At 40.8% G+C, this 13014-nt stretch overlaps 1 protein-coding gene across 8 annotated transcripts in view; it reads right to left on the minus strand.

Moving 5' to 3' along the window:
• Positions 1–13014, minus strand: part of LOC124297181 (venom dipeptidyl peptidase 4) — a 216837-nt gene that overhangs the window by 168570 nt on the left and 35253 nt on the right. The window contains exons 1-2 of one of the 8 annotated variants that reach the window (XM_046747918.1): positions 4622–4768; positions 3006–3169 (exon numbers count right to left, since the gene is read on the minus strand). The exons of 3 other annotated variants lie outside the window; for them this stretch is intronic. In XM_046747918.1, the coding sequence (XP_046603874.1) occupies positions 3006–3032 (27 nt within the window). In that variant the 5' untranslated portion in view covers positions 3033–3169; positions 4622–4768. Of the gene's footprint in view, positions 1–3005; positions 3285–4508; positions 4769–13014 lie in introns of those variants that run through there. 4 more of the 8 variants (XM_046747919.1, XM_046747916.1, XM_046747915.1 and 1 more) reach the window with 4 other exon arrangements.

A 13014-nucleotide genomic window follows, 5' to 3' on the forward strand; every position in this document is an offset into this window, starting at 1 on the left:
CCGTGCCGTACATTTCCGGAATATTTTAGCCTGTGCAGCTACACGAATCCTACACGTTTACAGGTATTGTTATTGCTATTAATATTATTATTATTATGGTGTTGGAATTATTATCACGACAAACAAATGTTTGCAACGTTACCGTTCGTTCATTGCCTGTTTAACAGCGATTGGTACAACGTATGTACTTGTATGCGTGTGTAAATTGTGTACGTATGCAACTGAGATAAAGTATACGAGAAAATGGGACAAATTCGACGTTTAAAAGTCACTCTCCCAAGTGTGCGTTGAATCTCGTACCTAATATAAAGCTACATATGCATACTCGTGCAGTCGTGCAAGTGTTTGCATGGCACGAGTGCGCATTTATAGGTATGTGCATTTAGTGAAACATGAATATGCACGTTATACGGTGATGATAATTGGCAGCGTAGCGTGCGCGATTACAAAATTTCACTAACGAAATGTTGTTTCTGAGATAAATACATGTGCATGTGCCTCCGTTCGACTGATGTAAATTTATATCGTTACGTAATCAAATGGCACGTGTGTGTGTGTGTGTGTGTGTATGTGTGTGTGTTACAATCAAGAATGCGGACGTGCCGTAGCGTAATAAAAACGTAGCGGCAATTCCGAGTCTTATACATATATTGTATAGGTATTGTTACACGAGAGCAAAGAAGAGAATGGCGAAAAAATAAGAGAAAATAATTATAGCCCAAGGATCTGATGAATTCTATACAACATCATTACTTTACACCTGTATATTACATTTTTCATCGATGAAACATTAATTCAAGGCGTTTAGAATTGTACAAGAATGAAGCAAAAAAAAACACGTAAATTAGACACGAAATATTCAAACTCGTATTATTATCGTTATCTGTCCAAAGATAAAAAAAAAAAAAAAAAAAGCAAATGATGATGATTAATAGCAATAACAATGATAACAATAATGATAATTAAATCAGCAGGAATAGACATGAATCGTACTGCCGGACTATGCGATCTCTTTTTTCACATCGTTTGATTGTTACTATCATCAAATATGTTTCTTTTAAGTCCCGCGTTGCGGCGAATATGAGTAAATAAAAAGGTTAAGGTGACATTAACAAATAAAAAAAAAAAAAGCTATCCATAGCTTGTAATAATCGTAAAAAAGAAAAAACCATGTCTTCTCCGAAAGTATAGAATGCAAAGAATCGCCCGATCTAGCGAATGGCAGACATCGGGTTTGCCGAACCGTTTCCACGCCCATAACCTTCAACAACTTATCCGCGGATCAGGGTTAGTGGGCTACATCTAGTTGTTTTGTTTTTTGTTTTGATTATTACGTACCGTCGAAAAGTCTATCAGCCGCACAAGAAAACAACTTGCATGTGTACGGTGAGAACGTTGGAAGAAATTTTTACCGTATATCGGATCCCGAATTAATTTCGAGCTTTCCAGAGTTCGTTAAATAATATAACTAATACCAATAGTAATTACATATATATATATATATATATTCTCTAAACGGTGAACCAGATATTGCGCTAATAATAAGTATATTATCAATCGGGGTCCTTGCTGCGCGAATAAAAATTTCACTTTTTTATGTATCTGTGAATAACAGAGAGAAATGTAAAATAATCAGGTCACATCCGTGTCTTTTTCGTTGAAGAACATCGCAATTGGCGATATTATGCTTGAAATTAAAATTAACACGTTTTTCTGACACATGCTTGGAAAGTTGGATTTCCGAATCCTGTGAAGCGTGCGTAAATTTCGCAATCTTACACACTCGGACTTCCTTTGCGCATTCGTATTTTTCGACGTAGTAATTTTATGCACGAACTTTACGCACCGCTAGTGACGTCATTGGGCCGACAATGGGTTCAACCTGAAGTTTACGCGGTTGGGTTTGGTTTCGTGAAGCCGGGTTTCTGTGCCTCTGGATTGTCCCTGATCTACCGCTATTGAATTATTACGTTACATTCGTTTTCTTCTGAAATCAAACTTTTCTTCACAACTGTTGGAAAAAATATCGTGCATGAAAAGTGGGGCTTCACGTAGCAGTTTAACGGGACAAAAGCAACCAATTTCATCCCAGTGTTGTAAAGATAAGTTCGCGATCGCTTCACTGGGATATTACTTTCGTCCCTAGGGAAAATAAATTGACCACTCGCATCCCACAAAGCTCCACCACTTTACATTCGCTTGTTACAAAAACTATACTGCGTGATTCGAGCCAAAAGTTAATCGCGACTCGTACGATTGCCGCAAACTTCGCACTAGTTGAAAATCGCCCACTTTCCGCACTAGTAACACTTAAATTACTGTTATAGTGTATATGTAGAGATTATACGCGGTACGTTAAGCATACCGAAAGATATTTTTACTTGTCAGAACGCACTTTTTACCTAGTTTAACCTTTTACCATAACCGACGATTCGTTATGAACAAAATAGAATAAAAAAGACAAAAACTACGAAAATCAGACGACGCTGAAGTTGGCAACGTTAAGGTGACGAAATATCAGGGAATAAATCGTGACCGCCCAATTTGAGAATGATGTTTTTTTTTTTTTATTCAAACTACAAGCACGTTTCGTTTATCACGGCTTACCAGGTTTCAGGCGGTGGTAAAGTTGCGAAGTAACGATTTTTTCCCAAACATATGCAACGTTGCACTAACGTCGCTAACTTCACCCTCGTAAAGATAAAACGAGTTTCATTTTTTATATGTCGCGGTGTATATCTGCTCAAACTTCCGTCAAATTGACAACAACAAAATTATGACCCGAAGGCTTTCTCTCCCTGGTAAACATCATGTGACAAAATTTTTCACGCAATCATTTCCGCAGGCAAATGTATTTCGTACATCGTACATAGTATATAAGTGCACAATGCACCGCACGTACGTATATAACGCAATACGCTTGGCAAAGTTAAATTAAATTTGAAACAAGGGACAATTCGCGGGCGATAAGTTAAATTGCGACTATAATATTATTATTGACTTACGCTAACGTCGAGTCGTCCCTCCGTCATAGCTGTTGCTGGGTTTGCCGCAGGTCGTGAATCCAATTCGCAAATCCGGTACCCAGTTCCCAATCAGAGATCGTCCCAACTTCTCTTTGCATGCAATTTCAATCCATCAATCCCACTGCGCAGTGTCCTTGCACTTTCTGTTTGCACGAAATTGGGGATCAGGAAAGTACGACGAATAGAAACGGACGAAGAAATGCTATTTCGATGTATACAACATTTGCCGATTAGCGATTGAACGAAATCCTAGGTCGACTGTGAAAACAAAAAGCTCGTACGAGTCTAACGTACGTCTTAGATGCGCGGTAATATCGGAGTCGTTATTATCGACGGAGAAGACAAATGAACGCGCGCGTTCAATCGAGTTTTCGCGCTGTTACTTTTTCTTCCTTCAGATTATCTCTTCTTCCTCGTACATCGCGAGTACGCCCGTATTTGTACGTGTCTTTCTTTCCCCGATTCGATTTCTTGTACTATACGTACTGAACGACGATGCGTCACTTTTTGTCGTTTGCACTGTCGACCGCAAGACGACGGTGGTGAAACCGACAGATCGACGACGATGATTTATACCAATCCATTCGCCTCGAGTTCGATGTTACGACGTCAAAAGGGCAGAATAAACTGAACGGAGAAAAAAAAAAACCACCTCGCCGTCAAACCACCGACACGATTTCATAATATTCACCTACGCTCGCGGCTCTTTTCGGGTAAAAACAAAAGCCGGTGTGACGCCCACGGAAATCTTAAGAGGGTTCACTGGTCAATGTCGACGTTGATGTATATATCGCTAAATATCAAAGTCTACGTATCACAAAAGCGTAAAAGGCTTTAACAGCCCCATTTTATACGCTATTTTCAACATAAACAATCCAACACATTTCCACTTGACGCAGAAATAAAGAAATGGCACGAATTCTATGAATTTACTATTGCCATTTCGTTGAATCCGTGCCATTTCTCTATTTCTTTATCTATTGAAAATGTGTTGGAGTGTTTTTGTTCAGAATTACGTATAGATTGGGACTGTTAGACCCTTTTTCGCGTTTCAGATGCGTAAACTTCGATACATTGTGATATATACGACAACGTCGAAATTGACCAGCGAACCCTCTACAATCCCATTTCGCAATGAAGAAAAATAGGAACAGGAATCAGAAATAACCATTATTTTCCAATCGGTAGTAATATTTAGAAAAGTGTACAAGTAAACACCGATCTTCATTCAATATTTTCTATTTCTGTTCCTTTTGTTTTTTTCATCGTACGATGGGTTTGACACACTCGATAATGAAAACGAACTAACCGCGTTGACAATGAGAGAAAGTAGTTTAGTTTAGTTTAGGTTAGGTTAGGTTAGGTTACGTCGAGTCAGGTTAGGTGTCACTGATTCGCTCTCGTAAAAAAAAAAAAAAAAAGAAAAATGAGAAGACACAAGTTGAGAGCAAAACGGCAAAAAAAAAAACGAAAACAACCAACCAACAAAGTCACAAACGGATAACAACAAATCGATATTTGACGCACTGCATTTATCGCACATACATTATTATACATACATATACCAGTGGAACGAAAAACGAAAGCAAACTAACCCGAGTCAATCGAACGATCGAAAACAGTCGGTGATAAACAAACGACGACACACAGAGAAAGTTTGAAAAGTTCGCGCCCGCACGTGACGAACAAACGACAGGCGGCGGTGCAAAGGAGACGCGGCTAAATTCACGTGTGTCGCGCGACTGCCGTCGGAGGACTGAAGCCACTGGGCGCAACTCAGCTGGCTGTCAAGCGCGGGCCGCGAACCTCTCTCTCCCTCCCTCCCTCCCTCCCTCCCGCGCGCCCTCTCGCTCTCACTCTCTCTCTCTCTCTCTCTCTCTCTCTTTCTCTCTCTCTCTCTTTCTCTCGCCGATGCACCGACGGCGCGAGACTCGCGCGGTCAGCGTCGGGCGAAGAAGGGGCGGAGGGGGGAGATATGCTCGAGGAGTTCGGGAGTTAGTTCTCGGGGTGGTGATCTTTGGAGGGGATGAAACGGCGCCGGGGGTGAAAACGAAGGTGCGAGGGGCCCCGCCGTCCGTCGTGGAACGGTAATACCTGTTGAATGCCCGCACCTTCTCCTCTCCGCTCCTCCCTCTCTCTCTCTCTCTCTCTGTCTCTCCCTCTCTACGCTCATCTCATCTCATGCAAGAACCGCCGCCCGCGCCTTAACTTATCCAGGAGTCTCCTTCGGCGTGACAGCAATCGCGTCCTTCTACACCCGCTTCACCTACTATGCATTTTCAGCCTTTACTTATTCACCTTCCGGTCAAACGGAAAGCTCGTTCTCGATGGACATATTCTTATTACCATACGGTTTTACGGGGGACGCGACCTTTTCCAATTTCGCTAATACGTTGCCGGCATACGGGTCCTTTGAACGCGGGTCAAACCGAAAGTTTTAGAGATTTTTTGGTTTTTTCCGTGGAAAAGTGTTCAGTGAGGTCTAAGTATTGATGATATTGGTATTTTTTTTTTTTTTTTTCATTAGAGTCGGATACCGAGCTATTCTAATTTACGCCCCAAGTTTTTGAACGTTAACTCGTCTTTTTATGAAAATTCTTTTCCCGACGGAGAGTTGATTACTTTTTGGAAGGTCGATTAATCTAGGACAGGGAAAAACATCGGAAAATCAAACTGGCATCGATCAGCATTTATTAAGCGCTTCCGGTCTCTTATAGTTTCAGTATGGTAACAATATTATAAGACTGGTTACGCAGGATACATGTGGGAAATAACCATCGATAAATAAATCAGAATTACCTATTGCCGATTCGATAAATTATTTCTCTGCGAAACGTGGAAAAAATATTCAATGGTAAAAATTATTTTTCACAAACACGCGAACAATATTTTCTCTCATTCTCGCGGTGTTTTTTTAATATACCGTCGTTTCACGTACAATACAATGATGATATAATTTAGATACTTTAAAGCCGCTCTCTGTTATCCGAAAATCGCGTTACACAATATTCTGAGCAAATATCGGTAGGCCCTGTTTAACCCCAGCTTACGTGTATTCCAGATATTCAAGCCTCGTGATCGTAAACGTGGAAATTAAATTTTCATTCCGTCGTCGAAATCATTAACCGCCAGGGCGTTACGGTAAGGCTTCGAGAGAGTTCAAGGGGCATTTTGTGAGGCTTAATAAAGTCGGCATACTTCAGAACCGATTTCAACCTCTTTCGTGGCTCTTTCAAACGTAACTCCGTAAATTATGCGTTGAAACGTTGCTCCAGGTTCGTTCTGTCTATCTCTCTCTCCCTCTCTCTCTCGGTGACGCGGTGACGGATTGACGTGTTTGAAGTTGCTCTGTCAGGAAAGTGAATAAGTGTGCATTTTGCTGCGTAAAGTACAAGCTATAATAGTATAGATCTTCAGTTAATCACTGGTTATTATTGAGGTGCTTCTCCATTTTTTCTGGGAAGTGGTATTCTTCGGAAATATTAAACAATTATCTCTTCGACCAGTGGAACGGCGTGCATCTTCTGGACTCACTGACAGTTTCATAGTTCAGCTCCTTAATTCGATCATTGTGGGCGTTCAATCCTTTATGGATGTTGAGTGCCTGAGTCTAATACATGTGGCTAAATCTTTTATCAACTGCAAGTGGCGAGGAAGTGGTACTCTCTTCAACACTTTCTCTTGCAAGTTAGACAATTTAGCAGGAACGCTCGTTGCGGTTAACGTGTAACGGCTGACAGTTTGACTTCGGTCAGCTGACCACAGTGACAGCTGATTTGCTATCAGCTGACTCAATATCATTGGTGCCTAATATACTGTGCTTGGACTGTTGTGTTGTGTTGACCTTCCCTCTCTTACTGTGGGTGTAATACAGACTAGTTATCTCTCTGTGTGCTGGTGAATAATACACTTCACACCACTCATTGCTGCTTGACCGTTATGAGTCTTGATCAAAATCGGTGTCCTATTTGTAAAAAGTTTACTTCACCGTCTGGCTCCTGCACTTCTTGCCAGAATAGAAGCCGAATGCCTGGCTCACTCTCTATGCGTAAATCTACGATGGCTGGCACTAACAGCGGAGGACCGGACAGTGGGGCCAACTCGAATTTGCAACCTTCGCTAGCGGATATCATGAAGGCTATTCAGGCGAATACGGCGGCACTGCACGAGTACAAGGACAGTCAAAATCGACAAACGGCGGAGATAATAAAATCATTAGAAGCCTGCCATGAAACTGCTCAGGCTAATTCTAATAAAATCGCTGGATTGGAAGCCAGGTTGGCGGAATATGATGCGCAAGGTGAATCTACTCGGGGTTCTCTGTCGCAACTCAAATTGCAGATGGATGCGCTGGAAGTCGAGAACAATAGGCTCCACCAAAAACTGGCTCTCAACTCGGTTGAAATTAGAGGAATTCCGGTAAAATCTAATGAGAACCTCTACAGTATCCTCCATTCAATTGGCAATGTACTTGGATCAACTCTAGATGCTGCAGATGTCAGCTCAATTTATCGGCTACCATCCAAAGATCCTACTCGTCCATCTCCAATCACAGCCGTTCTCACGCGCCGTGATACAGCGGTGAATCTAGTAACCAGCATCCGGAAGCGAAGGGGTAAACTGACAACGCGGGACCTGCAATGGAAGGACAACGAGGTTCATGATATATTTGTCAGCGAAAGCTTAACTCCGTTATCGCGTAAACTCTTTGCTGCGGCAAGGGCAGCAAGGCGGGCGAAAACTGTCATGTATGCCTGGACAAAGAATGGCAACGTCTACGTGAGAGAAAGGGATGGGGCACCACTTATACACGTCGTCAAGATTACAGATATACCTACTATATCTTCATAGCAAATAGTCCTACTTACTCCTGTTTCTGCCAACTTATTCGATTACCCGATTGTATTAGGAAATTGGCTTCACCTGTTAAACTTGCTTTTTGTCTTATATTTACATTACTTACGTTGCGCGTTAATCCTTTTAGGCCTTTTGGCTTCCGTCTTTAACCTCTATATATGTATGATCACTGTGTATACTTATGCCAGTTTGTCTAGCTGTGCTAGGTTGGGCCATGTCTCATCGATTTGTTTTGTTTTTCTTGCTAAGTATTATATTCTCAATGGCTATGTGTAAGTATATTGATGTCTGTCACGTGAATGCCCAATCGCTGGTATCTCATATTGATGAGTTTCGGGGTTATTTCTCCTCAAAACAATATCACATCATTGCCGTATCGGAATCCTGGCTGAAACCTCATATAGCTGATCAGGTTGTTCACTTGCCGGATTACAATATTCTTCGTTGCGATCGCACTGGTATTGGCGGAGGAGGCGTAGCGTTATATGTACATAGATCATTGAAGGCGAAAGTTCTTGTATGCTCCTCTTCTGCCTATTCTGCAAGGCCGGAGTTTTTAATTGCTGAAATTTCCAGCACATGTAGGTCTAAGTTGGCCTTCAGCGTAGTGTATCGTCCGCCTAAGATTGGTTACATGTCAGACTTTGAGGAAGCTTTCCTGCAGTACAGTCAAGCCTATAAAAGTAATATTGTCATGGGTGACTTTAATGCAGACTTGTGTTCGAATAGCTTTGATGCTATTAATCTTAAGTCATTTTTTTCAAGTGTGAGTATGGATATTGTTCCTTACTGCCCGACGCATCACACTGCTACAAGCAGTACATGGCTTGACGTCTGCGCGGTTAATGACCTCTCCAAAGTCTCGGGTTATTCACAATTACCTGTTGCCTTTTTATCAAGTCATGACCTGATTAGTGTCAGTTTTCTGTTTATTTCTGATAAGATTGAACCACGCGAAATCATATATAGAGACTTCAAGCTCCTTAACTCCCAAGCCTTTAAACTTGACATTGAAGCCTGCGACTGGTCGCAGGTATTTACTGCTACCTCGATTGACGCCAAAGTTGACCTACTAAATACTTTCGTACTAGAGACAATAAATAAACATGCTCCAGTTCGTAAAGCCCAGCTAAGGCGTCCTCCAGCTCCTTGGCTGGATAACAATATTAAGACGCTCATGAGAGAGCGGGACGCTCTCTACAAAGCATTCCGGAGAACTAGATCACTTGTCGTCAGAGATAAATACCGAGTCCTGCGTGGTCGTGTCAAAGCCATGATTTTAGCTGCAAAAAGTAAACACTACATGTCGAAGTTTAGAGGACTCAAAGATCAGAAGTCAATATGGCGTGAACTTCGGAGTATTGGAATAGCCAAATCGAATGAAGACAATGTGCCTGGGAATATATCTCTAGAAGACCTGAACAACTTTTTCGCTGAACCTTTTGAACGTGACAGGCATGCCAGCACTGTGGATAAACTAGCTACAATGACGTCGCGCCTTGTACCCTTCAGAGACGATAACTTTTATTTTAATTCAGTAACTACGGAATGTCTTATGCGTAATTTGTTCAAGTCAAAATCTAATGCTAAGGGCATTGATGCTATTCCACTTGCCTTTCTGAAACTATGCATGCCTGCTATACTCCTTCCTATACTTGATATATTTAACTTCTCGTTGACGAACAGTGTCTATCCCACACTCTGGAAAAGCTCGCTTGTTCGGCCTGTTCCAAAGATTAAACACCCTGGTAGTAAGCAGGACTTTCGGCCTATATCCATTGGCTGCTCACTTTCCAAATCGCTCGAGCGAATAGTCTTCGATCAAGTCTCTGATTACCTTGACCTTTATGGTCATCGTGATCCGTACCAATCGGGATTCAGGAAGGGGTATAGTGCGCAGTCTGCACTTATTAGGGTCACTGACGATATAAGGCGTGCCATCGATGATAGGAAATGCACAGTGCTTGTCCTCTTCGATTTAAGAAAAGCTTTCGATATGGTAAACCATCCACTCCTTGTCACTAAGCTTGCGGACCTTGGATTATCTAGCTCGGCCTTGAATTGGTTTCTCTCTTATCTATGCGACAGAAAACAGGCTACTGTAGGACATGACGGCAATCTCTCTTCATGGCAAAATGTATCATGCGGTGTACCTCAGGGTACTGTTCTAGGGCCTCTCCTCTTCTCTATTTTTATTAAGGATATGCCCCTCGCGTTGAAACACTGTAAGCATATGATGTATGCAGATGACCTGCAGATATATTTACATTGTTATCCTGATGAGCTTCCTCAGGCTGTGGAGAGAGTTAACGAGGACGTCGCGATGATTCATGACTGGGTGCTGAAGAATATGCTATCACTTAATACTTCTAAAACGAAAGCACTCATAATTAGCAGTGCTCGGTACCGCAGCTCAATTGAGTCATCGTATGTTCCTCCTATTCGGGTTAAAGATGAGGTTATCCCGTACGTCGTCCAGGCCAAGAATCTGGGTGTTATCATTAACAATACTCTGACTTGGTCGGAACACGTGCTGTCTATCTCGCGGAGAGTGCATAATACTCTTTGGCAATTAAAAACCAATAAAGAACTTCTGCCAACTCGCCTGCGGTCCTCGTTGGTAAACTCGTTAATTTTACCTCTTTTCGACTACTGTGCATTAGTTTATTGCGATTTAACAGCTGGTCTGGAGCTTAAGCTAAAGCGCGCCCTCAATTCTTGCGTGCGATTCGTATTTGACGTGCACAAATCTGAGCATATTAGCCCATACTACCGTATGCTTGGATGGCTTGATTTGGCTGATAGGCGCAAGTACCTGCTGGGAACTTTTCTGTTCAACACTATGATTCTCGGGTCACCTAGTTATATCTCTGATGAGTTAGTTTTCTTGTCAGCAGTACGTCACCGATTTACTAGAGGTGACCCAAAGGATCTGTTTGTTCCTTTACACCGAACAACTGTATATCAAAGATCGTTTCTTGTATCGGCTTGTGTCCTCTGGAACACATTGCCCACCTCAATTCGTGAATCATCTTCCGTAAATGTATTTAGGCTAAAACTTAGGGAATATTTGGCCAGTAATACTGTTTAATTCTATTTCAATAAGCGCAAACTTGATTTAAATATTTTCTATATATTGTTGTATGTTTATATAACACTTTATTTTATTTATATTTCATTTTATTCTATTTTTATTTTATTTTATTTTATTTTATTCTATTTTATTTTATTTTATTTTTTGTATTTTTCATAGAGAGCTGTACATGTTCAGCGCATTTTGTGTTGTCCTTAGGGGGCACATTGCTCCAGGACATTTTTTTAATAAACGCTTTTCTCTCTCTCTCTCTCTCTCTCTGTCTCTTTTATGCGTTATTTTTATTTTTATTAGAATGTATTCACGAAGAACTATATTTACAAAAACGTAATCAAGATGAATTATACTTATTACAATAATTAGAACATATTTATTAGTATGTAAGTATCTGGAAAGAATTTAAACTCAAACTTATTCCATATATTGTAATCTTATCTTATTCATATCTTGCCAAAGGCTTGCCAAGGCATAATAAATAATCATATATTTCTCTCTCTCTCTCTCTCTCTCTCTCTGTTTCTCTAAAATCAAACCCGTTCCTCTCGGTCAGAGGCTTCGAGCTTGCTATTTTATACGCGAATCCTACCGCCTTTTGTATAATGAGCCGGATTTTATTCCGCGATATAACGAGATTGATATTCCTGCGGAAATTGAGCGCGGAAGGCACCGCGAATGAATGAGAAAAATTGGAGAGGCTGACCGCGTTACGACGTTTTCTCGATTCGCTTGATTTCTTATTTTCCGAATCCTTACGTGCACCTGCCGTCGCAAACCAGTAATGAGGGAGAAAATAACCGAGGAAAAATAAATTTAAAGGCTCAGATCGAAGCAGTGATTGCTTAGAAAATACGTGCGCGGAGTGCAGAGAGGGCGCGGGGTGAATGTCTGTAACCTGACACACGGACACATGTGTGTAGGTGTAGAGTCGATCACGAGGGAAACCAGCTTCGGGTTTCCCGGCAGACATAAGCCGCGTGTCGCAGTAACTGCACGTGACTACCGACCCTTTCATCCCTGGTCCAGAAGGCAGGAAGCCTTTGACAGGACGAGAGGAAACACGAAATTTCAAATCACGTGTTGCACGCCGTTTCATATGCGAAGTGCCCGAAACACTCTTAATTTACCCACCGATTGTACTTCCGGGAAAATCGATCCCGCTTATGCGACATATTGTCATCTAGATGTTTTTTGCGTACATTAACGACAGTCGAATCTGGACGATACGAAGGATAACTGTTTCTCATGTGATTATATCTATAGATATATAATTCTGATTTCCTTTACGTAACTAATGATTAAGAAAATAGTTTTGATTATTATATAAAGTTTGTTTCTGTAGAAACCAGAATGATATTTCGGATTTTAAGAAAAATTACCCATTTTCTCAAACATTTATGGTAAATAACAATTAAACAAACATTCAGTTCTGCATATAAATCACTTTTATAATACAAAGATTGTAATTATCAATAAAATACAGATGTAAAAGAATTGATGAACAAAGTTTAAAAGTTGATATTTTTCGTACTTCTATTTTCGTACGGACTTTTTTCGAATCAAACCCCTAACGTAATCTCCCATCGTGCTTTCGCTATACCGCCTCTGATAACGTTAATAACGATAAAATCCATCACATCTTGACGCAAAACGTTTTCCTTTTTCTTCCGAATAGGCACCCATATTAGCTATCAACCAAAAATTTGAAGATTTATTTATCAACGTAGAAAAGACGAAGAAAAACTTTATAAGTAATAAATAAAGCTTTTGGTTATTCTTCAATGTATAGAATCAAAATTTATCTATTCGGATAGAAACTCGAAAATTTTCTTTCCGCTGACCTACATGTATCATATTATATAAATTAGTATAATCCAATTTATCATACACTGAGAGAAATTTTTATTTCCGGTTACCGCTGAGTCCTGAACTATTTTCATTTTTTACCACAATCGAAAAATATAGTTCCAGGTACAAAATGAGAATTAGTTTTGTACCTGTTACCGGAAAGTCTGGTATCCGTTACTATAAAAAGGGATC

The sequence above is a fragment of the Neodiprion virginianus genome, chromosome 2 (genome assembly GCF_021901495.1).
Source record: "Neodiprion virginianus isolate iyNeoVirg1 chromosome 2, iyNeoVirg1.1, whole genome shotgun sequence".
Taxonomy (NCBI): domain Eukaryota; kingdom Metazoa; phylum Arthropoda; class Insecta; order Hymenoptera; family Diprionidae; genus Neodiprion; species Neodiprion virginianus.